This window comes from Salvelinus namaycush, chromosome 4 (assembly GCF_016432855.1).
Source record: "Salvelinus namaycush isolate Seneca chromosome 4, SaNama_1.0, whole genome shotgun sequence".
NCBI classification, from domain to species: domain Eukaryota; kingdom Metazoa; phylum Chordata; class Actinopteri; order Salmoniformes; family Salmonidae; genus Salvelinus; species Salvelinus namaycush.
Window position 1 is genome coordinate 84,183,177 of NC_052310.1, and position 26,252 is coordinate 84,209,428.

Below are 26,252 nucleotides of genomic sequence, written 5' to 3' on the forward strand. Positions count from 1 at the left end.
AACATGTCTGTAGACCACTAGAATGTGGTCCAGACAGTCCTTAGATTTACTGTAAACCAGCCTTATGTCATCTTGTCATGTGTTTTTAGAACACCTTGGCCCTGCCTGACTACTACTAGTGTGATACAGAAAGTTGGGATGCCATTCCTAGTGATGTTTTTTTTACTAACGTCATTTTGATGGGTGCCCCAGGACCAGCCCATTGTCGTCATCTTGATGGCTGTTAATCCCAAAGCCCTCTACAACACCCACGCTAACATTGGCCATGTCTGTCTGGCAACTGCTAACATGAAAAGTTGTGGGTGCTACTGTTTTTCCTTAACCCTTGTGTGGTGTTGAGGTCTGTGAGACCCATTTTCAGTGTTTACTAAATGAAAAATGTTATTAATTATTTTTTCAATCTGAACCCTTTGGCTTTGGCTCATTTTCTGTGAAGAACATGTAAAATAACACATTTTTATTGAGTGCACACTGTGCACCCCCCTACAAATTTATATCACATATGAGGTGTTCGGGTCCACCGGACCCGAGGGTAATAAAAGTGTGGAAAAGTGTGTGTGTAGGTGAAAACAAGTACAAATTTGACAAAAAGGTTTGCTGTGTGCCTTCACTCTGTCTTCCTCCTCCCTAGGCCTGCTGTTTCAACATAGCACCAAGAACCTATTTATCTCCCTGCCTGTCTCCCACTTTTCTCACACTCTTTACCCTTTGTAGTGTGTGAAACTACACAATACATTTTTTATTTATTGTATTTTTTTATTTAACCTTTAACTAGGCAAGTCTTGCGGGAACCTGCACGATGTTATTACAATATATTATTTCGATACATTGTCAAAAAAATTTTTTTTTCCAAACTCTCCCCCAGCCAGGTGCAAATTGGGTGAGGAACACAAAAGATAAATAGCTTTGCATGTGTGGCTCCTTACCACAATCAATCGGTAAGGCAAAAATAATCTCTGCTCAGAGAGACTTCAAAATTATTTTTGCAGAGAGAGAAGCTAGTGTGGAAGGAGTGTTTTCCACTTTGGAAGATGAAGAATTTTTCCGAATATGAGGATCATGTCTCTGTCAATTCGGAGTCTGACAGTGAGTTGGAAGAATAGGATGAGATTGGCCCTCAGCCAGCCCCAGGACCAGCCCATCAGCAGCCAGCCCCAGGACCAGCCCATCAGCAACCAGCCCCAGGACCAGCCCATCAGCAACCAGCCCCAGGACCAGCCCGTCAGCAACCAGCCACAGGACCAGCCCGTCAGCAACCAGCCCCAGGACCAGCCCGTCAGCAACCAGCCCCAGGACCAGCCCGTCAGCAACCAGCCCCAGGACCAGCCCGTCAGCAACCAGCCCCAGGACCAGCCCGTCAGCAACCAGCCCCAGGACCAGCCCGTCAGCAACCAGCCCATCAGCAACCAGCCCGTCAGCAGCCAGCCCATCAGCAACCAGCCCCAGGACCAGCCCGTCAGCAACCAGCCCCAGGACCAGCCCATCAGCAACCAGCCCCAGGACCAGCCCATCAGCAACCAGCCCCAGGACCAGCCCATCAGCAACCAGCCCCAGGACCAGCCCATCAGCAACCAGCCCCAGGACCAGCCCATCAGCAACCAGCCCATCAGCAACCAGCCCCATGACCAGCCCATCAGCAACCAGCCCATCAGCAACCAGCCCGTCAGCAACCAGCCCGTCAGCAACCAGCCCGTCAGCAACCAGCCCGTCAGCAACCAGCCCCAGGACCAGCCCATCAGCAACCAGCCCATCAGCAACCAGCCCCAGGACCAGCCCGTCAGCAACCAGCCCCAGGACCAGCCCGTCAGCAACCAGCCCCAGGACCAGCCCGTCAGCAACCAGCCCCAGGACCAGCCCGTCAGCAACCAGCCCATCAGCAACCAGCCCCAGGACCAGCCCGTCAGCAGCCAGCCCCAGGACCAGCCCGTCTGCAGCCAGCCCGTCAGCAATGAGACCCAGAACCAGCCCATCAGCAACCAGCCCCAGGACCAGCCCGTCAGCAACCAGCCACAGGACCAGCCCGTCAGCAACCAGCCACAAGACCAGGCCATCAGCAACCAGCCCCAGGACCAGCCCATCAGCAACCAGCCCCAGGACCAGCCCGTCAGCAACCAGCCCCAGGACCAGCCCATCAGCAATCAGCCCCAGGACCAGCCCGTCAGCAACCAGCCCGTCAGCAACCAGCCACAGGACCAGCCCGTCAGCAACCAGCCACAGGACCAGGCCATCAGCAACCAGCCCCAGGACCAGCCCATCAGCAACCAGCCACAGGACCAGCCCGTCAGCAACCTACAGGAGGAGAAATATGGATGTCAAACATTTTTGAAATTTAATGGTCTTCTTGCCCAAGGAATGAGCCACACCTCATGGCTGCCAATGTGATAAAGATGTAACCAGGGCCACCCCTCATGGCTGCCAATGTGATAAAGATGTAACCAGGGCAACCCCTCATGGCTGCCAATGTGATAAAGATGTAACCAGGGCCACCCCTCATGGCTGCCAATATGATAAAGATGTAACCAGGGCCACCCCTCATGGCTGCCAATGTGATAAAGATGTAACCAGGGCCACCCCTCATGGCTGCCAATGTGATAAAGATGCAACCAGGGCAACCCCTCATGGCTGCCAATGTGATAAAGATGTAACCAGGGCCACCCCTCATGGCTGCCAATGTGATAAAGATGTAACCAGGGCCACCCCTCATGGCTGCCAATGTGATAAAGATGCAACCAGGGCCACCCCTCATGGCTGCCAATGTGATAAAGATGCAACCAGGGCCACCCCTCATGGCTGCCAATGTGATAAAGATGTAACCAGGGCCACCCCTCATGGCTGCCAATGTGATAAAGATGTAACCAGGGCCACCCCTCATGGCTGCCAATGTGATAAAGATGTGACCAGGGTACCCCCTCATGGCTGCCAATGTGATAAAGATGCAACCAGGGCCACCCCTCATGGCTGCCAATGTGATAAAGATGTAACCAGGGCCACCCCTCATGGCTGCCAATGTGATAAAGATGTAACCAGGGCAACCCCTCATGGCTGCCAATGTGATAAAGATGCAAACAGGGCCACCCCTCATGGCTGCCAATGTGATAAAGATGTAACCAGGGCAACCCCTCATGGCTGCCAATGTGATAAAGATGCAACCAGGGCAACCCCTCATGGCTGCCAATGTGATAAAGATGTAACCAGGGCAACCCCTCATGGCTGCCAATGTGATAAAGATGTATCCAGGGCCACCCCTCATGGCTGCCAATGTGATAAGATAAAGATGTAACCAGGGCTACCCCTCATGGCTGTCAATGTGATAAAGATGTAACCAGGGCCACCCCTCATGGCTGCCAATGTGATAAAGATGCAACCAGGGCCACCCCTCATGGCTGCCAATGTGATAAGATAAAGATGTAACCAGGGCAACCCCTCATGGCTGCCAATGTGATAAAGATGCAACCAGGGCCACCCCTCATGGCTGCCAATGTGATAAAGATGTAACCAGGGCAACCCCTCATGGCTGCCAATGTGATAAAGATGTAACCAGGGCCACCCCTCATGGCTGCCAATGTGATAAAGATGTAACCAGGGCCACCCCTCATGGCTGCCAATGTGATAAAGATGTAACCAGGGCCACCCCTCATGGCTGCCAATGTGATAAAGATGCAACCAGGGCCACCCCTCATGGCTGCCAATGTGATAAAGATGCAACCAGGGCCACCCCTCATGGCTGCCAATGTGATAAAGATGCAACCAGGGCCACCCCTCATGGCTGCCAATGTGATAAAGATGCAACCAGGGCCACCCCTCATGGCTGCCAATGTGATAAAGATGCAGCCAGGGCCACCCCTCATGGCTGCCAATGTGATAAAGATGCAACCAGGGCCGACGCGGATGGAGGTTTCTCATGTGCAGGACATACAGTCTTCTTTTGAACTGTTCATCCCAGACACCATCCAGAAAATAATTCTGGACTGTACTAATTTGGAGGGAAAATGTGTTTATTTATGTTTTAAATGTAGGGGGGTGGGGTTCTTATCCTTGCTGGTGTTTTCAGATCCAATGGAGAATCCACAGAATCCCTGTGGGATGCAGAAACAGGCAGAGAACTTTTCCATGCAACAATGTCTCTGGAAAACTTCCACATTATTTACAGGATTATCCGCTTCAATACCCGAGACACCAGACCAGCTCGGCAGCAGAGAGACAAGCTAGCTGCACTCAGGTCAGTGTAGAGAGACAAGCTAGCTGCACTCAGGTCAGTGTAGAGAGACAAGCTAGCTGCACTCAGGTCAGTGTAGAGAGACAAGCTAGCTGCACTCAGGTCAGTGTAGAGAGACAAGCTAGCTGCAGTCAGGTCAGTGTAGAGAGACAAGCTAGCTGCACTCAGGTCAGTGTAGAGAGACAAGCTAGCTGCACTCAGGTCAGTGTAGAGAGACAAGCTAGCTGCACTCAGGTCAGTGTAGAGAGACAAGCTAGCTGCACTCAGGTCAGTGTAGAGAGACAAGCTAGCTGCACTCAGGTCAGTGTAGAGAGACAAGCTAGCTGCACTCAGGTCAGTGTAGAGAGACAAGCTAGCTGCAATCAGGTCAGTGTAGAGAGACAAGCTAGCTGCAATCAGGTCAGTGTAGAGAGACAAGCTAGCTGCATTCAGGTCAGTGTAGAGAGACAAGCTAGCTGCATTCAGGTCAGTGTAGAGAGACAAGCTAGCTGCATTCAGGTCAGTGTAGAGAGACAAGCTAGCTGCATTCAGGTCAGTGTAGAGAGACAAGCTAGCTGCACTCAGGTCAGTGTAGAGAGACAAGCTAGCTGCACTCAGGTCAGTGTAGAGAGACAAGCTAGCTGCATTCAGGTCAGTGTAGAGAGACAAGCTAGCTCCACTCAGGTCAGTGTAGAGAGACAAGCTAGCTGCACTCAGGTCAGTGTAGAGAGACAAGCTAGCTGCATTCAGGTCAGGGCAGAGAGACAAGCTAGCTGCATTCAGGTCAGTGCAGAGAGACAAGCTAGCTGCAGTCAGGTCAGGGCAGAGAGACAAGCTAGCTGCATTCAGGTCAGTGCAGAGAGACAAGCTAGCTGCAGTCAGGTCAGTGCAGAGAGACAAGCTAGCTGCTATCAGGTCAGGGTGTGACAAGTGGTTGGACCGCCTTCCCCTGTTTTACAAGCCTGGGCCCAACGTTACTGTTGATGAGCAGCTTATGCCATTTAGGGGCCGCTGCCCCTTCAGGCAGTACATACCGTCTAAACCTGCAAAATATAGAATCAAGTTCTGGGCTGCCTGTGATGCTGCTTCATCATATGTGTGGAACTTGCGAGTGTATACGGTGAAGTCAAATGAAGGAGCCCCTGAGAAGAACCAAGGCATGCAGGTTGTCCTCAACGTGACACAGTGACTCCGTGGCCACAACATCACATGCAATAACTTTTTTACTTTGCACAAGCTGGGACAGGAGCTCATCAAGAGGAAGCTGACAATGGTAGAGCTCCCCCCTCAGCTGCTGAATGCACAGAAGAGGCATATCAATCCCTCTAAGTTTGTGTTCACGGCCGACACGTCCCTAGTGTCCTACGTGCCAAAGAAAGGCAAAAATGTGGTACTCATGCTGCATAGGGATGGGAGAATCTGTGACCAGGAACATCATAAACCAGAAATGATAATGGATTACAATGCTACAGAGAGAGGGGTGGACAAGACAAGCTGGTGACTGGCTACAGCTGCAAAAGAAGAACCGTCTGGCTTGTAATATTCTCTAAACATCTTGGACGTACGCGTTTGTCATCTGGATGGCGTTGAACCCAGATTGGAACAGAGGGAAGCTCCAGAGGAGACGACTCTTTCTCGAGGAGCTGGGCAAGACATTGGTAAGACCTCAAATCCATAGGAGACAACATATCCCAAGGACCCCAGCTTCTGCAGCCATCATGAGGAGGATTCAGGAAGAGGATGCTGGTGCCCCATCTGCCCGACCCACAGAACCAACAACTCCAATACTGGAAGTGTGAGTGATGTTGTTGCATGTGTGTGTGTGTCTGACTCTCCTACCTTGGCCTGCTGTAACTATATATGTGAGTGAGTGAGATGTTAGTAAAACTAAGTGTTTCCGTCATTCTAGATTGCAGCCGGTAGCAACAAGAAGAAGCTCTGTGATGTGTGGGGACCCAAGAAGGACAGGAAGACACAGTACACATGCATCAAGTGCAAGAAATACATTTGCAACACACACAGTAAAACTCTGTCCCTCATGTGGTGTGTAGACCAGCCTTCATTTGTGTTCAATGGGGCTCATTTATCATTTCCATAAAATACTGTAGGAAAATTTGTCCTTCCAATGTGTTCTGTTCAAAGCAATAAACATCAATTGTGATGAAAACATTGTTTCATTTATATTTGTTCAAGATAAACATGATTTATTCCACCCATGTCTTGATTATAATTGATTTTTGTTTATTTTTGTTTAAATGGAAAATATTAACCATGTATGCTGTCTATATTGCTTGTAATTGATATAAGTCAACATCTAAGTATTAAGTATTAAGTATTTTTACATAAATTGTTATGGCTGTATTGTTTTAAAAACCCAATAATGTTGTGTGTCCATCAGGTGAATAGCATGAACACCACACAAGGGTTAAAAACACTGAGAAATTGGCCCTGGCTACTGCTAATATGATAGAGAACGTTGGGATGGTGTAGTGCTGCTTCTTCACTACTATCATCACTAGTGTCCACATGTTGTATGATAGAACAGAAGGAATGCTATGCTAGTCATAGTGCTACTTCTTCACTAAACACTATTTCCTGTTGTTTTGTTGTTTGTTGTCCCACAGACCGATGAACGAGCCCCACACAGGGTTAACTCTGAAATGTGCCAAATGTGGCGTGGTGTCCACCACTGCTCTCTCTGCAACTACAGCCAGTAATGCCATGTAAGTTCTCTCTTACAGTACATCGATGCCTGCCGGTGGGAATTCATGAGATTAGCTGTGTGTGTGTGTGCATGACTGGTCTGATGGTCTGTGTGTCTGGACCAAGACTTTGGAATGTTAGACCTATAGTAGTACTGGGCAGTCAGACAGTAATGTTAGACCTATAGTAGAGTACTGGGCAGTCAGACAGTAATGTCTTGCATGTCAGAGAGACAACAGAACACTAGCTGGTAACTCTGGCCAGGCAGTAATGTCTTCTATCTACAAGAGAGATCACTGTAGTAGTCTGGCCAGGCAGTAATGTCTTCTATGATCTGATGTGTGCGAGGTGGTAATGTAGACACTTACCTTAACCTCTATCCCCTTTCTCCCCCTCTTCCCCCTCTCCCACCCTCTCCTTCCCTTGCCCCTCTCCCACCTCCCTTCCTCCCTCTCCCCTCCTCTCTCTCTCCCTCTCCCGCCCCCTCTCTCCCATCCCCCTCTACTCTCCCCTCCTCTCTCCCTCCCTCTCTCAGGGCCTCTCTGTGGAGTTCCTGTGTGGTTCTGCCTCTGCTGGCTCTGACCTGGATGTCTGCAGTGCTAGCCATGACAGACAAGCGCTCCATCCTATTTCAGATCCTCTTCTCTGTCTTCGACTCGTTGCAGGGCTTTGTCATCGTCATGGTGCACTGTATCCTGAGGAAAGAGGTAAGGAAGAGAGAGGGAAGAGGGAGAGAGGAGGGAGAGGGACAAGGAGGTATTGGGGAAGTGAGGGAAGGAGAGCGGGAGAGAGGAGGGAGAGGGAGGTATTGGGGAAGTGAGGGAAGGAGAGGGGGAGAGAGGAGGGAGAGGGAGGTATTGGGGAAGTGAGGGAAGGTGAGGGGGAGAGAGGTATTGGGGAAGTGAGGGAAGGAGAGGGGGAGAGAGAGGTATTGGGGAAGTGAGGGAAGGAGAGGGGGAGAGAGGAGGGAGAGGGAGGTATTGGTGAAGTGAGGGAAGGAGGGGGGGGAGAGAGGAGGGAGAGGTGAAGTGAGGGAAGGAGAGGGGGAGGGGGAGAGAAGAGGGAGGTATTGGGTAAGTGAGGGAAGGAGAGGGGGAGGGGGAGAGAGGAGGGAGAGGGAAGTATTGGTGAAGTGAGGGAAGGTGAGGGGTGGAGAGGAGGGAGAGGGAGGTATTGGGGAAGTGAGGGAAGGTGAGGGGTGGAGAGGAGGGAGAGGGAGGTATTGGGGAAGTGAGGGAAGGTGAGGGGTGGAGAGGAGGGAGAGGGAGGTATTGGGGAAGTGAGGGAAGGTGAGGGGTGGAGAGGAGGGAGAGGGAGGTATTGGGGAAGTGAGGGAAGGTGAGGGGTGGAGAGGAGGGAGAGGGAGAAAGAGGTATTGGGGAAGTGAGGGAAGGACAAAGGGAGGTATGTATGGGTTAGGGATAAGGGGATACTCTTTCAGTAGGATTCTGTTCATAGTGCACAACATATCAAAATTACCCCCCCAAAATACTTTCCAATAGGATATAAAATGAAGGTTTCTTATTGGACCAATTCAGATAGAATCACCCCATTTGACCCATTTTACACTTGGTGCCAAATGAACATGCTCTAGGTCACACCCTGTGTCACAACGTTTTGTTGACCCTTATACATCCCTCTTATCTATTGTGGCCCCACACACACACACACACACACACTTCCTGTTTCCCGTTTGGCCCTAACTACAGTATTTATTAGGAGATTATTAGGAGATTAGTGATCTGGCCCAGATTAATTCCAGATGTTTTGTTTACAGTGGCTTGCGAAAGTATTCACCCCCTTGGCATTTTTCCTATTTTGTTGACTTACAACCTGGAATTAAAATATATTTTTGGGGGGTTTGTATCATTTGATTTACACAACATGCCTACCACTTTGATGATGCAAAATATTTTTTATTGTGAATCAAACAAGAAATAAGACAAAAAAATTGAAAATTTGAGCGTGCATAACTATTCACCCCCCCAAAGTCAATACTTTGTAGAGCCACCTTTTGCAGCAATTACAGCTGCAAGTCTCTATAAACTTGCCACATCTAGCCACTTGGATGTTTGCCCATTCTTCAAGGCAAAACTGCTCCAGCTCCTTCAAGTTGGATGGGTTCCGCTGGTGTACAGCAATCTTTAAGTCATACCACAGATTCTCAAATGGATTGAGGTCTGGGCTTTGACTAGGCCATTCCAAGACATTTAAATGTTTCCCCTTAAACCACTCGAGTGTTGCTTTAGCAGTATGCTTAGGGTCATTGTCCTGCTGGAAGGGGAACCTCTGTCCCAGTCTCAAATCTCTGGAAGACTGAAGCAGGTTTCCCTCAAGAATTTCCCTGTATTTAGCGCCATCCCTCATTCCTTCAATTCTGGCCAGTTTCCCAGTCCCTGCCGATGAAAAACATCCCCACAGCATGATGCTGCCACCACCTGTCAAGTGTCAGTTGTGCAGAGGTGAGGACGGAGTCAGGCGCAGGACACAGAACTGAGTAAAATAACGTACTTTACTCTGAAAAAAGTATCCACGCAGGGATAACAAACCCTAACACAAAAGACTAGCACAAAACCAGGAACAATCACACACAAAACATAATGAGAACAAGAGGGTTAAATAGGGAAATAATAATAATGTAATGGGAACCAGGTGTGTACAATCAAGACATAACAAATGGAAAAAGAAAAGTGGATCGGTGGCAGCTAGAAAGCCGGTGACGACGACCGCCGAACGCCGCCCGAACAAGGAGAGGCACCAACTTTGGCAGAAGTTGTGACACCACCATGCTTCACTGTGTGGATGGTGTTCTCGGGATGATGAGAGGTGTTGGGTTTGTGCCAGACAAAGTGTTTTCCTTGATGGCCAAAAAGCAACATTTTAATCTCATCTGACCAGAGTACCTTCTTCCATATATTTGGGGAGTCTCCCACATGCCTTTTGGTGAACACCAAACATGTTTGCTTATTTTCTTCTTTAAGCAATGGCTTTTTCTGGCCACTCTTCCGTAAAGCCCAGCTCTATGGAGTGTACGGCTTAAAGTGGTCCTATGGACAGATACTCCAATCTCCGCTGTGGAGCTTTGCAGCTCCTTCAGGGTTATCTTTGGTCTCTTTGTTGCCTCTCTGATTAATATCCTCCTTACCTGGTCCGTGAGTTTTTGTGGGTGGCCCTCTCTTGGCAGGTTTGTTGTGGTGCCATATTCATTTTTTTAACCCAACCCTGATCTGTACTTCTCCACAACGTTGTCCCTGACCTGTTTGGAGAGCTCCTTGGTCTTCATGGTGCCACTTGCTTGGTGGTGCCCCCTGCTTAGTGGTGTTGCAGACTCTGGGGCCTTCAGAACAGGGATCATGTGACAGATCATGTGACACTTAGATTGAACACAGGTGGACTTTATTTAACTAATTATGTGACTTCTGAAGGTAATTGGTTGCACCAGATCTTATTTAGGGGCTTCATAGCAAAGGGGGTGAATACATATGCACGCACCACTTTTCCGTTTTTTTTTACTTTTTTTAAACAAGTTATTTTTTTCATTTCAATTCACCAATTTGGACTATTTTGTGTATGTCCATTTCATGAAATCCAAATAAAAATTCATTTAAATTACAGGTTGTAATGCAACAAAATAGGAAAAACGCCAAGCGGGATGAATACTTTTGCAAGGCACTATACATCCCTTTCCTGTTAACCTGCCCCTCCCCTTTGGAAAGTAGCTGGAATCACTGTGAGCAAGGATCAAGAGGTTACAGCAGAAACAATTGAGCATGTTTTCAGAAACTAAAATACACATTATATATAACATTATACTCATGTCAAGTGCTCTAATGCATCACTTTCCTATTAACCTGCTCCTCCCCTTGGAAAGTAGCTGTAATCACTGTGAGCAAGGTCAAGAGCAGGAACAATAGAGGATGTTTTTACTCTCTAGTGTCATGGCCATAGCCTGTCAGAAACTAAAATACACATTATATATCATATTATACTAAATGTCAAGTGTCTAATACTACTTCTATGGTGCTTGGCTTTCCCCAGGTCCAAGATGCTTTCAGATGTCGTCTCAGGAACTGTCAGGACCCCAGAAACTGTCAGGACCCCCTCAACGCTGACAACACTGGAACTTTCCCCAACGGTCATGCTCAGATTATGGTACGATAACACCAGCACTGTATAACCCTCAACCCAGTGGTGGCTGGTTTGCATTTTCCATGGGGAGGACGGGCTCAGGGTAATGGCTGGAACGGAAATAAATGGAATGGTCTCAAACACATCAAACTCCTGGTTTCCATGTGTTCGATACCATTCCAGTTAATTCATTCCATCCATTGTATGTACCGTCCTCCCCTCACCAGCCTCCTCTGCGCTCAACCAAAGCCTATACCTGCTTTTATATTTGAGACAAAGGAGCACATCCACATGTTCACGAGTAAAATGTGAATTGATGTTGATTAGTCTGAAATGGCACCCTATTCCCTATATAGTGCACTATTTTTGACCAGGACCAATAGGGAATAGGGTGCCATTTGGGACACCCCCCAAGTGAAAATTCCACTTAAATGGAGGTTAGGATTTGCTTCTAACAGCTGATTCACACTATAGGGCTGAACTGAACCGTACTGTGCTGGCTCTGGCTAGGAGACATTCTTTTCACATTGTCCTTTCCAGTATGTTTCCAGCAACTGTGGTGGATGCCTAACCAGGCCAGTGCAGTACGGCTCGGCAGGGATCGCCTTGGCTCAGCTCAGTGTGAAAAGGGTATAGTATTACATACCCTCAAGACAAGCCTTCATAGCAGGGTTGGGGTCCATTCCATTTCAATTCAGTCAATTAAGGAAGTAAACTGAAATTCCAATTCTGCTGGTTGGGCTGGATGAGGCATTGTTACCCGCCGTTTTACAAATACTGTATCTGCTTTAGTTCAAATGTAATTACACACAGTGTAGACCAGCACGTGGCCCTGGCCCCTGTAATAAATCACACACATGCACAAGCACACACACACACACTTTAATAAATGAGATCCATTTTCCATTTTCCAACTTCCTGGATTCATTTTGATTGAACTCATTTGTCACTTTCGTCAAGCGTCAATTTTCATCATTTTACCAAGCCCTCTCTCCATTGTCACGCACACACACCTACGCACGCACACGCACACACACACACACACACACACACACACACACACACACACACACACACACACACACACACACACACAGTAATAAAGCACCAGTTGTTTGAATGACCTTTGTAACGCCACACCAAATCTCTTGATCCAGCAGAACGCCAACTGCCAACGACCTTCGCTCATCATAACTATCGTCTGATCTCCCCAACGTTGTATTCTAATATCCTCCTACTCAGATTGAATTAATTTCCACTGTTGTAGAATGGTGTGTTGGCTGTCGGGGTGCCCCCGGTTCAATAGAATCATTTGCAGAGAACAAACAGTGATTCGTTCCCAACCGCTGTTTTAGTGCTACAAATCCCCTGTTATATGCAGGCGTGTTGCTATATAGTTGGGAACGGAGCAGGGAGAATAGGACCATTAACTTGACAGTAACTGACCCAAACTGGGAAAGGAAATAGATAGATGCAATGAAACTCCTCCTATATAATGATGGCATGTTTAATCAGATGTCAGAGAGCTATTGGGATTGTTCTATTGACTTAATTCACCTCAACACTGCATGTGGCTGGAGTTGTTCTATTGACTTAATTCACCTCAACACTGCATGTGGCTGGAGTTGTTCTATTGACTTAATTCACCTCAACACTGCATGTGGCTGGAGTTGTTCTATTGACTTAATTCACCTCAACACTGCATGTGGCTGGAGTTGTTCTATTGACTTAATTCACCTCAACACTGCATGTGGCTGGAGTTGTTCTATTGACTTAATTCACCTCAACACTGCATGTGGCTGGAGTTGTTCTATTGACTTAATTCACCTCAACACTGCATGTGGCTGGAGTTGTTCTATTGACTTAATTCACCTCAACACTGCATGTGGCTGGAGTTGTTCTATTGACTTAATTCACCTCAACACTGCATGTGGCTGGAGTTGTTCTATTGACTTAATTCACCTCAACACTGCATGTGGCTGGAGTTGTTCTAGGGTTCTTTTATGATGTCATAGTGTAACAATCATCTCGGATCTTAAATCATGCTACAATATTAAAGTTAAAAGAAATGCTGTGTTTATATGAGGGTGAACAAGGCAAGACAGACAAAATGAATACAGTGAGCAAAATAAGCATATTGTCATAGAATGTGTATCATTTCACAAAACCAATTGAAATAGACCCAAAATAAAGTTCAGGAAGTCCAAATCCCAAATAGAATCCCAATGAAAAATAGTCCCAAAGTCAATGAAAAAGTCCAAATTAGAAATCCCCCTTCAAAATGCAAAAATACAAGTCATTCAAATAAAAATACAATCAGCAGGATAGATCTCACCGGATGGTTGAGGGAGAGGGAAATCCGGCCCTTGGTAGATTTCCTCACAACAGCTCAGCTCATCTTACATATAGGAGTAAAAATCAACAATAACAAACTAAAAGAATTCCCTGGAATGGATAAATCTAGGGTGCTTAAAAGCACAGGTTCCTTAATTGGGGAGGATGGGCTTTAAGTAATGGCTATAAGTAATGGATGGAACGGAATCTATGGATTGGTATCCAACACATCAAACACATGGATTCCTTGTTTTGATGCCATTCCATTGACTCCGTTCCAGACATTATTATGAGCTGGCCTCCACTCAGCAGCCTCCTGTGCCTACATTTTTTTCCACACAAATAGAACTCAGCCAGTTACACGCCAAACATTTCCCCAAACTGCTACTTTTTTCTTAAAGGGACATGCCCTATTAAAGGGATAGTCCACCAAAATTTGCAAATAAGTCAGTCAGAACTGGCAGATACATAACATAACAGACACATAACATAACAGATACATAATATAACAGATAAATAAAATAACAGATACGTAACATAACAGATACATAACATAACAGATATATAACATAACAGATACATAACAGATACATAACAGAGACATAATATAACAGATGCATAACAAATACATAACATATACATAATATAACAGATACATAACATAACAGATACATAACAGATTCATAACTTAACAGATACATAGCAGATACATAGCATAACAGATACATAACATAACAGATATATAATATAACAGATATATAATATAACAGATACATAACAGATATATAATATAACAGATGCATAACATAACAGATTCATAACTTAACAGATACATAACTAATACATAATATAATGTAACAACATGAAAAGGAAAATACAAGGGTTTGGGCTATTACCTCACACTTGTGGCAGTGTCACAATATATGACATTTTGTGTTGTGTCAATGCTGAAATCTATGTCTGTATTTTCACCACTGTTGTCTTTTCTCTCCCAACAGACGGACTTTGAGAAAGACGTTGACATCGCCTGTCGTTCAGGTAATAACCAGATGGTGTCATATTCAATTAATGAGCTCCTGATTACATTGCCTATTGAAATTAAAGCCCTAAAAAGAGGTTAGACACAATGGGGGTAAAACACAACATAAAATAACTTCCCAGGTTGTGTAACAGCACACTATCCACATTGGACGCCTGCTGGCTTAATAATCAAAACAGGCTCATTTGATGTGAGAACAGGGTCTGCATCCCAAATGGAACCCTATTCCCTATATAGTGCACTACTTTACCTATGGGCCCTGGTCACAGGTAGTGCGCTATAAAGGGAATAGGGGTGCCATTTGGGACATAGACGAGGAGTGATAGAGAAGGCTTCAGTGTAAAAAAGAGAATTTGTTAGGTGTCAGAAAGCCGGCTAGCTTTCTGTGTGGGATGAAACGCATTGTTTGATATCAAAGGGAAGGGTAAGATAGAGAGTCGTGAATTTGAATAATAATGACTGCGCTTATCATTTTAAACATCCCGTTGTAGTTGTTGTTCATTAACAAAATGGCCGATGGGAAAGCATTGCACTGTAGCCCTGGTTTCATTGGTTTGTTGATGACTCATGTTTAAAGTATTGCGTTTTTAAGCGTTTTTTAGAGTCTTTTGATGTAAACATGTTGTGTTTTTAAGAGTGTGTAAGGTGTCCAATCACAAACACATATTTTGACCAATAGGTAAATGTTCATTGTGTAAATACTCCTTTAACAAAACCAGTAGTTCTAACCTCATGTCTCTATCATAATCCGTTCAAAATTGATTGTAGTTTTTACCCTTGTTTTTTATTTTAAACGTAAAAAACCTGAAGAAACAACTTGGAAGACGATGACCACAAAATATAAAAATCCTCCCAAGTTTTGTCGAGAAATTATTATGGGATGTATAAGGTTATGAAATCTGACTTCTAGGATGTAATGTTAATGATACGTCAGAGAAAGACCCCACGGAACCATTCAGAACATGAAGAACCATATTTGTCTTGTTTTTGAAACGAAAAGCACCTTTTTTGAGGACAAGTACATTAGAGTGTCTAGTTTGAGAAACATACACCTCACAAGTCCTCAACTGGCAGCTTCATTAAATAGTACCCACAAAACACCAGTCTCAACGTCAACAGTGAAGAGGCGACTCCGGGATGCTGTCCTTCTAGGCAGAGTTGCAAAGATAAAGCCATATTTCAGACTGGCCAATAAAAAAAAAGATTAAGAACACAGACACTGGACAGAGGAACTCTGCCTAGAAGACCAGCATCCCTGAGTCGCCTCTTCACTGTTGACGTTGAGACTGGTGTTTTGTGGGTACTATATAATGAAGCTGACAGTTGAGGACTTGTGAGGCATCTGTTTCTCAAACTAGACACTAATGTTCTTGTCCTCAAAAAATGTGCTTTTCTTTCAAAAACAAGGACATTTCTAAGTGACCCCAAACTTTTGAACGGTAGTGTATAATTACACATGCTCTCCCTGTGTAGCCTACTCCAAGTAGTCCAGAGTAGACTGATAAGACTGCTTTAATTTGGTGAACTGATAAAGGGAACATACCATTTTCAGATGAGGCATATAATTAGAATAGATCATTACAATAGAATGGCCCGCCCTGTTCTTCATTCACAATTGGTGATTTACATCATTATTAATTGTTCGCTTCCCCTCACTCATCAACTCCCCCATACTTTACTTTATTTATTTAATTTGTTGTTATATGTGTGAAATTAGTTTTGGTATATTTTAGGTTCAGTTTTCAGGCAATCGTGGAGTGATTATCAGCTGGGCAACGGGGGAAAACTTTTCCAAAAAATGACATGCCTTCTTAAAACTGGTTATAACTCTAGTTCTGTTGTTGATATTAAGACTTAAAGACTTAAAACATGGCAGAGTAATATAAAAATATATAAATCATGAGCAATCAAAATGACTGCTTTAGCGGTTCTAGTGTTTAGGATAAAAGTAATGAATAAAAATCCAAATTCTGTTATCCATCGGGAATACTTGGAATAACACCAGGAATATATACCAGGAATACATACCAGGAAACAATAATAACTGTGCCAAGAATATATACCAGGAATAATCCCTCGCCTGCCTGCCCATCCCTCTGGCCATGGAGTCATTCCACCTCCACCACCCTCTACCTCTACCCCAACCCCTCCTTCCTCTCTCTCTCTCTGCACCACTGTTTATCTCCCTGCTCCACTCTGTGGTGATTCAGGCTGAAAACAAAAAGGGAAGTGTTATGTTTTCTGTTTCTGGCCGTGCTGCTCTGGGCTGGACACACACACACACACACACACACACACACACACACACACACACACACACACACACACACACACACACACACACACACACACACACACACACACACACACACACACACACACACACACACACACACACACACACACACACACACACACACACACACTGCTGACCTTGTGTTCCCCTTGCAGCCTGTTGGTTTTCAAGCAGGCAATTCCCCTGTGGAGGATTCAGAAGGCCAAGATTAAAATGGCCCCAAATGCATCCCAAATGGCACCCTATTCCCTTCATAGGGCACTACTTTTGACCAGGGCCAATAGGGACCAGCGCCCATAGAGCTCTCATCAAAAGTAGTGCACTATGTAGGGAATATGCTACCATTTGGGACGCAGACATCATCTCTGCAGCGGTGGAGAGAGGCACAGAGAACAGCAGTACAGGCTGTTCTGTTCCCCCAAAACAGAGGGGATTTCTGACTTCTGACAAGGGAGCTTTAGAACAAAAAGCAAGCCTCTCCTGGTTTTGTGTCTGAGGTTTTGGGGGTTTTCCAAGGTGAACCAAACTTTAATAAGATAAAAAGGTGTCGTAGGTATCCGGGATTTCAGGTCGAATTTGAGGAAAGTCCTCCTCAGAGGCTTGTCGGCTCTGTACTTAGTTATATCAGGAACATCTAATCCTCTATAGTGGCTCTTTTGAAGTAGTGTCCCTGTGTCCTATTTGAGGAGATCGGTAGTTAACTTTTGTCTATTTCTTCCCAGCTGTATGAGGAAATAGTCATTACACTGTAAAATGGACACATCCGGTTCATTGTTTCAATGTGTGCCAAGTGTCCTGGCGTTATTATTTCAACTCTGTACGCATATTCATCAAAAGGAAATGTAACAATGGTCTGAAATGCAACAATAATCTGAAATCTGCAACAATGGTTTGAAATCTGCAACAATGGTCTGAAATCTGCAACAATGGTCTGAAATCTGCAACAATGGTCTGAAATGCAACAATGGTCTGAAATCTGCAACAATGGTCTGAAATCTGCAACAATGGTCTGAAATCTGCAACAATGGTCTGAAATGCAACAATGGTCTGAAATCTGCAACAATGGTCTGAAATGCAACAATGGTTTGAAATCGGAATGATTTAAAATAAGCATACAATGAGAAATAAACAGATCATACAGAACAGACTGACATTAGTTCTCAGTATGGTGCATTCATTCCCCACTAACCACCCTGTCTGTCAGTATGGTGCATTCATTCCCCACTAACCACCCTGTCTGTCAGTATGGTGCATTCATTCCCCACTAACCACCCTGTCTGTCAGTATGGTGCATTCATTCCCCAACTAACCACCCTGTCTGTCAGTATGGTGCATTCATTCCCCACTAACCACCCTGTCTGTCAGTATGGTGCATTCATTCCCCACTAACCACCCTGTCTGTCAGTATGGTGCATTCATTCCACTAACCACCCTGTCTGTCAGTATGGTGCATTCATTCCCCACTAACCACCCTGTCTGTCAGTATGGTCCATTCATTCCACTAACCACCCTGTCTGTCAGTATGGTCCATTCATTCCACTAACCACCCTGTCTGTCAGTATGGTCCATTCATTCCACTAACCACCCTGTCTGTCAGTATGGTGCATTCATTCTCCACTAACTCCCCTTTCTCTCCTCTCCACAGCTCTCCACAAAGACATGGGCTCTTGCCGCGCGGCGACCATCACCGGCACCCTATCCCGCATCTCTCTGAATGACGAGGAGGATGAGAAGGGTCCCGAGGGGCTCAACTACTCCACCTTACCCGGCAACATCATCTCCAAGGTGATGATCCAGCAGCCCGGCATGCACATGGGCCCCATGGGCGACATGGGTGAGGGCTGCCTGGGCGACAGCGTGTCCGACATGCGCCGCACCGTCTACCTGTGCACCGATGATGCTCTCCGTCAGTCCGACCAGGATATGGGCGGGCACGGGCACGGCGGGATGGGCAGTGGCCACGACATGGGCAGCATGGGCGGTATGGGTGGTATGGGCGGACATTCACCCCAAGGCCAGATGATGGAGACAGACTACATCGTGATGCCACGGGCTTCTGCGGCGGCAGCAGGATCTGGGAACTGTAACACACTTCCCACTCTCCTGAAGGACGATAGCTCCACCAAGATGAACATGGGCCTGGGCATGGGAGATACGCTGCCCCACGATAGGATGATGCAACACTACAAGATGGCACCGGACTTCAACATGAGCCCGACGGGGATGGGCGGGATCGGGGTCATGGAGCACATGAACATGGGGGTGAACATGGATCAGAACCTGCACCAGCAGTACGGGTCAGGAGGAGGACAGGAACACATGCAGCAGAACCTGCCCTTTGAACCCCGAACCGCTGTCAAGAACTTCCTGGCTGAGATGGAAGAGACTGGAGGGCTGTCGAGGAGCGAGACGGGATCCACCATATCCATGAGCTCCTTAGAGGTAGGCTGGAGTGGAGAAGACTGTTGAAGTGTTGGATAACCTTAGAGGTAGACTGGAGTGGAGAAGACTGTTGAAGTGTTGGATAACCTTAGAGGTAGGCTGGAGTGGAGAAGACTGTTGAAGTGTTGGATAACCTTAGAGGTAGGCTGGAGTAGAGAAGACTGTTGAAGTGTTGGATAACCTTAGAGGTAGGCTGGAGTGGAGAAGACTGTTGAAGTGTTGGATAACCTTAGAGGTAGACTGGAGTGGAGAAGACTGTTGAAGTGTTGGATAACCTTAGAGGTAGGCTGGAGTGGAGAAGACTGTTGAAGTGTTGGATAACCTTAGAGATAGGCTGGAGTGGAGAAGACTGTTGAAGTGTTGGATAACCTTAGAGGTAGGCTGGAGTAGAGAAGACTGTTGAAGTGTTGGTTTAACCTTAGAGATAGGCTGGAGTAGAGAAGACTGTTGAAGTGTTGGATAACCTTAGAGGTAGGCTGGAGTGGAGAAGACTGTTGAAGTGTTGGATAACCTTAGAGGTAGGCTGGAGTGGAGAAGACTGTTGAAGTGTTGGTTTAACCTTAGAGATAGGCTGGAGTGGAGAAGACTGTTGAAGTGTTGGATAACCTTAGAGGTAGACTGGAGTAGAGAAGACTGTTGAAGTGTTGGATAACCTTAGAGGTAGGCTGGAGTGGAGAAGACTGTTGAAGTGTTGGTTTAACCTTAGAGGTAGGCTGGAGTGGAGAAGACTGTTGAAGTGTTGGTTTAACCTTAGAGATAGGCTGGAGTGGAGAAGACTGTTGAAGTGTTGGATAACCTTAGAGTCAGGCTGGAGTGGAGAAGACTGTTGAAGTGTTGGTTTAACCTTAGAGGTAGGCTGGAGTGGAGAAGACTGTTGAAGTGTTGGTTTAAGTAAATAAAGGTTTTGTTTGTTGTTGTGTTCCAGTGAGAGATTGTGACAGAGGTAAATACAGAAGTAATGTGTAGCTGTGTTCAAGTGAGAAGATTGTCACGTTGTTGCCGTAAAATAAAATGAGCTTATTTTGTCATGGTTAGAATGTTATTTAGTGTTCATTAATATAATTATAATTTCTATAGTATTCAGAAGTTAATGACCCCTCATGTTAACAGACTGTCTAATTATCTACAATATGTTTGTTTTGTCTTCAGAGAAGAAAATCGCGCTACCAAGATATGGACTTTGAAGTAAGTAAACTTACTGGTTGGCAAAGTGCATGCTTCAGGCTTTTGTTGTTACACTGAGCATTTGTGTTTGCCCTACCCTTTAATTCACTACTGTTGTTACACTGAGCATTTGTGTTTGCCCTACCTTTTAATTCACTACTGTTGTTACACTGAGCATTTGTGTTTGCCCTACCCTTTAATTCACTACTGTTGTTACACTGAGCATTTGTGTTTGCCCTACCCTTTAATTCACTACTGTTGTTACACTGAGCATTTGTGTTTGCCCTACCCTTTAATTCACTACTGTTGTTACACTGAGCATTTGTGTTTGCCCTACCCTTTAATTGTACTACTACCTTGTGTAGCTCTTAAGCTTATTGGAGTAACATGGTTTTGACACAAAACAGATGTATTGATGTGTGGCGTAGTTAAGGTGAAAGCAACACTGTCAATCTACAGGGCAGCCAGCCAATCTCACCCGCTCTCATGTTGCTCCCCCTCCATCTCCTACATACATCCGTTGGCTATGAGTTGATTTGAAAACTGTTACGCTTTATAAAGTCACATGCACATTTCACACCTGACTTTTGCACTTTTTCTATGGAAAATATGACATTGGCTGACAGCCCAAGACACAAATGTCTCACACCACTTTTGTGGGTTTATTCCATTTCTACATCAAATTTTCTGCATAAATGCGAAAGGTAGATTTGATAATAAAATTTGCCATAAATTAAATGTAATTACTCAACTGGCTTACATTATATGCAAAAAATCCTTGAAAGACATTGGCCCCTTTAATATGTTTTAGGCTTGCCGTAATACCAGTGGCAGATTAAATGCTATTCAGAAAGGTGCACGGGTTGGAGAGGATAATACATTGCATTATAATCTCCATCCTATTATTGGCTTTGATTTCCAAACCAAAACGAACCCCTTGCCATTGCAGAAAGTCATGCACACCAGGAAAAGACACATGGAGCTGTTCCAAGAACTGAATCAGAAATTTCAAACCCTGGATCGATTTCAAGACATACCAAATATGGGCAGCATGGTGAGTAATAATACCAGGAACAGGAAATCAGCAGTAACAGGAAATGGTGAAGGGCAGAGAGAGATGATTGGTCAGCGGTCGTCTGTTGTAGACCAATTACAGAGCTGGAGAAGATCCAGGTGGGGTGATTGGTCGAAGCTGGTGGTTGTCGACCAATTAGAGTACAAAACAAGATGATGTCAGGATAGATAGTATTTTATAGATATCGATCCGCTCAGCAGCACACGTAGTGAGTCATTGAGCAAATTAACAGATCCAGTGACATGGCCCTATACCTAGCAGGCCTGCCAGCTGCTTCTGGTGGGGGGGTTCAGTGACATGGCCCTATACCTAGCATGCCTGCCAGCTGCTGCTGGTGAGGGGGTTCAGTGACATGGCCCTATACCTAGCATGCCTGCCAGCTGCTGCTGGTGAGGGGGTTCAGTGACATGGCCCTATACCTAGCAGGCCTGCCAGCTGCTTCTGGTGAGGGGGTTCAGTGACATGGCCCTATACCTAGCAGGCCTGCCAGCTGCTGCTGGTGAGGGGGTTCAGTGACATGGCCCTATACCTAGCAGGTCTGCCAGCTGCTGCTGGTGAGGGGGTTCAGTGACATGGCCCTATACCTAACAGGCCTGCCAGCTGCTGCTGGTGGAGGGGGGGACTAGTCTCTAGTTGAGAGACTCTGTCTGAGAGAGGGTAGGCATTATCTCATTTAGGCAGTCTGCAGATTCACTGGCTCCTTCTCAATTAATCTTTCCATATTTCCTTGTATCCTATATCCTCGCCTCCTCCTCAACCATATTGAAGGAGACGGTCCAAAGTCCCTCCACTCGGACAAGGATGCAAGGAATCGAGAAAAGGATCCTGCTTGGCGCTCTTTACCACCACCCAGCAAATTGGGGGGGGGGGGGGGGGGGGGGGGGGGGGCAAGGTTAAGACTATGTATCATAGATGTATTGAAAAGAGCCACTGTGAGATGGTTGTCTGTCGTGGTAGTCCATCTGAATTAGAGTCCATTCAAATTCAGATGTCTATCATTCAAGACACCGGACATGGTCAGTCAGGATTGATCACTTCTGAGTGAATGCTTTCTGCATTGTTTTCTGCACTGTATCCTGGGAATAGGATACAGACAGAAATTGGCCTGTTGACCAAAACACACTCAGGCCTATTGTTGTGTGAGAATAGTGTCAGCTCTGCGGCATGCAAGTAGGCAGGCAGGCAGTTAGCCCCTCGGCCTGCCATGTCATGTAATCCTCTCTGTCTTCTCTCACATTTCAATCAGCCCCACTGCACAGTGTAATTCTCTGCTTGTTGCTTAGTAACCACCACAAGGACATTTATATAGAAAACTACATCCTTTGTTTTCCTTCTTTTTTTTCTGGAATAAATGTACTGCAGTGCCGGCTGGGCTGGCTGAATAAATGTACTGCAGTGCCGGCTGGGCTGGCTGAATAAATGTACTGCAGTGCCGTCTGGGCTGGCTGAATAAATGTACTGCAGTGCTGGCTGGGCTGGCTGAATGAATGTACTGCAGTGCTGGCTGGGCTGGCTGAATAAATGTACTGCAGTGCCGGCTGGGCTGGCTGAATAAATGTACTGCAGTGCTGGCTGGGCTGGCTGAATAAATGTACTGCAGTGCTGGCTGGGCTGGCTGAATAAATGTACTGCAGTGCTGGCTGGGCTGGCTGAATAAATGTACTGCAGTGCCGGCTGGGCTGGCTGAATAAATGCACTGCAGTGCTGGCTGGGCTGGCTGAATAAATGTACTGCAGTGCCGGCTGGGCTGGCTGAATAAATGTACTGCAGTGCTGGCTGGGCTGGCTGAATAAATGTACTGCAGTGCTGGCTGGGCTGGCTGAATAAATGTACTGCAGTGCCGGCTGGGCTGGCAGAATAAATGTACTGCAGTGCTGGCTGGGCTGGCTGAATAAATGTACTGCGGTGCCGGCTGGGATGGCTGAATAAATGTACTGCAGTGCTGGCTGGGCTGGCTGAATAAATGTACTGCAGTGCTGGCTGGGCTGGCTGAATAAATGTACTGCAGTGCCGGCTGGGCTGGCTGAATAAATGCACTGCAGTGCTGGCTGGGCTGGCTGAATAAATGTACTGCAGTGCCGGCTGGGCTGGCTGAATAAATGGACTGCAGTGCTGGCTGGGCTGGCTGAATAAATGTACTGCAGTGCCGGCTGGGCTGGCAGAATAAATGTACTGCAGTGCTGGCTGGGCTGGCTGAATAAATGTACTGCAGTGCTGGCTGGGCTGGCTGATTAAATGTACTGCAGTGCTGGCTGGGCTGGCTGAATAAATGTACTGCGGTGCTGGCTGGGCTGGCTGAATAAATGTACTGCAGTGCTGGCTAGCCTGGCTGAATAAATGTACTGCAGTGCTGGCTGGGCTGGCTGAACAAATGTACTGCAGTGCTGGCTAGGCTGGCTGAACAAATGTATTGCAGTGCTGGCTGGGCTGGGCTGGCTGATTAAATGTACTGCAGTGCTGGCTGGGCTGGCTGATTAAATGTACTGCAGTGCTGGCTAGGCTTGCTGAATAGCCGGCAGGCTCCAGAGCTACAGACAACATTAGTGACCATTGTGTATTCCCTGACTGCATAGTAACAGCTCAGATAGCTCGCTGCCCTATTTGCCTCCCTACTAGTCTCTCTGTGAGTGTCAGTACGAGTACATCCAGATTATGGGAACAGAACGGCACACAGTCAGACAAGGTGGAAGCTCGTCCTCTAGTCCCTCTTCACCGTTCTTCAGAGAGAAGGGAACGCACTATTCATTTGAATTCTTCCATGATATAACCATATTATTCACATTTGAGATACTTATCATTACATTACCTTTTGTTACTTACACCTCTCATAGAACCATTACACCATTAATATGCTCTACCAGAACATTAGTTGAGGTGATCAATGCATAGAGGCCGTACCGCATGATTCAAAGTCTCTGCATAATCCATTGTTTGGCTATACTATATAATAACTTTCATGGATAATCCATTATAACTTTCATATTAATGTTTATAAATGTTTTAAAGTGATGAAATTCAAATGTATTTATAAACAGTTTATTCATGGTTATTCATGAAAGTTATTATTAACCAATGTTACCCAATGTTTAAGAAGAAGAAGAACCGTGAACTGTAACCAGTGACAGTGAGGCATGCTCCCTTCTAAGTAATAACCCTCACATATCCCTGTATATATATACCCCTGACCCTATCCTATATATTACATATAAAGTACATATGGTATAACATATAGTAACAATTTATAGTGAACCATGTTTAGTGACTGTAAGGCATGCTACCTGCTATGTCCTGCTATCTCCCTGTCCATACCTGCTGCTAACCTGTCCCTGTCCTCCCAAGGACAAGGCCATGGCCAACAAGAACCCCTGGGAGAGCTACAACCCAGCCTGTGAGTACCAGAACTACACCAGTATGAATGCACTAGACCCTGACCCCAAGGACTCTCTGGAGATGACCGCAGCAGAGTGGGAGAAGTGTGTCAATCTCCCCTTAGACGTCCAGGAAGGAGACTTCCAGACAGAGGTCTGATCTGATCTAAACAAACCAGGAAATGAGTCCAAAATGGCACCCTATTCCCAATGAAGTGCACTACTTATGACCAGGTCCTATAGGCCTCTTTTTCACCAGTACCCATAGGGCTCTTTTGAACAGGACTCATAGGGCTCTGGTCAAAAGTAGTGCACTATATAGGGAATAGGGTGACATTTTGGATGCACTCCAGGAAGGAGACTTCCAGGAAGTAAAACCCAGGAAGAGGATAACCAGGAGAAAATGATATCCAGGACATGGAGGAAAGGGGAAAGGATGTATTTTGCACTGAAAAAATGGACAGACTGTCCTAACAGCCTTGGCCTAGTACATATCTGGATTCTAAAGGAGTATGACAAGGACATGATGTGCCAATACCATTTAAGAGGAAAACGCAGAGGACAGGAGGAAAAAATACAACAAAAAATACAACAAAAATCATCAGTGTTACTTTTTGTATTCTCACTAGTGTACTTAGTGCAGCGGGCCAGCCAGGTGGGTGTACAATATTTACCATCATGTGTTTCAGAGTACCCATGGTAAGAAGAATTGGTTTCAAAAAGGTGAAAATCTTTCTAGATGAATAAACCTCAAAAGCTAAATGAAGACATAATACCATGTCGATCCCAGCTTCGTTGGATCCAGTTTTATATTTCACAAAACTGGACCCTGGAAGCACAATGTATATATTTATGCAGGTTTTTAAAAAGTTTATAACAAGTCTGTTTGGCCATTACTATACTTTTTACTTTATAATATAAAAAATATATATGAGCGAGAGTGGCAGGCAAAGAGGATTTTTCTGTCATATAAAAATGAATGTTTGTCAAAGCTACATTCTTCATTGCTTTAAATGCAATAAAGGTAATACTCACTTTTATACGAATAATATATTTCACAAACTTTAATACTGCAGAATCTTGCTTGAAGACTCTCGGCTAAAACTCTCTCATCTGCAGACCTGTATAAAATATTTAAAAATGAAAAATGTTGTATGGTGTAAATAAACTTTTGTCTACATATGTTTTACTTGTGCCAATTTATTTTAATGAGAAAAAAATGCCAACTTGATCAAGCGTTATAGCGTTATAACATGTTAACATTTGAACAAGGAATGTAAATAAAAGAGGAAATATGTTCGTACTGCTTCAGAGAACGTGTCAAGTCTATCTGGTGGTCATGCCTTTGTCAGATGTATTGCTCTTTAAACCAACAGGTTCTCCTCAGAAGCCCCGTTTATACCTTGTGCTAACATGCGTCCATTGTTCTGATCTTTTCCACATTCTGATTGTGCCCAAATTTTTAGACAGGTGTAGACGCATTGCGAAAGACGCATTGTGATCTTATT

At 45.7% G+C, this 26,252-nt stretch overlaps 1 protein-coding gene across 3 annotated transcripts in view; it reads left to right on the top strand.

The window, feature by feature from the left end:
- LOC120046877 (adhesion G protein-coupled receptor B3-like) overlaps positions 1-26,038 on the top strand; it is a 32,910-nt gene extending 6,872 nt beyond the window's left edge. The window contains exons 4-12 of one of the 3 annotated variants that reach the window (XM_038992452.1): positions 6,820-6,918; positions 7,434-7,605; positions 10,937-11,050; positions 11,567-11,656; positions 14,359-14,398; positions 18,341-19,137; positions 20,287-20,322; positions 21,251-21,355; positions 24,716-26,038. In XM_038992452.1, the coding sequence (XP_038848380.1) occupies positions 6,820-6,918; positions 7,434-7,605; positions 10,937-11,050; positions 11,567-11,656; positions 14,359-14,398; positions 18,341-19,137; positions 20,287-20,322; positions 21,251-21,355; positions 24,716-24,904 (1,642 nt within the window). In that variant the 3' untranslated portion in view covers positions 24,905-26,038. The remainder of the gene's footprint in view (positions 1-6,819; positions 6,919-7,433; positions 7,606-10,936; positions 11,051-11,566; positions 11,657-14,358; positions 14,399-18,340; positions 19,138-20,286; positions 20,323-21,250; positions 21,356-24,715) is intronic. The other 2 variants (XM_038992454.1, XM_038992453.1) reach the window with 2 other exon arrangements.
- The last annotated feature ends 214 nt before the right edge of the window (positions 26,039-26,252 follow it).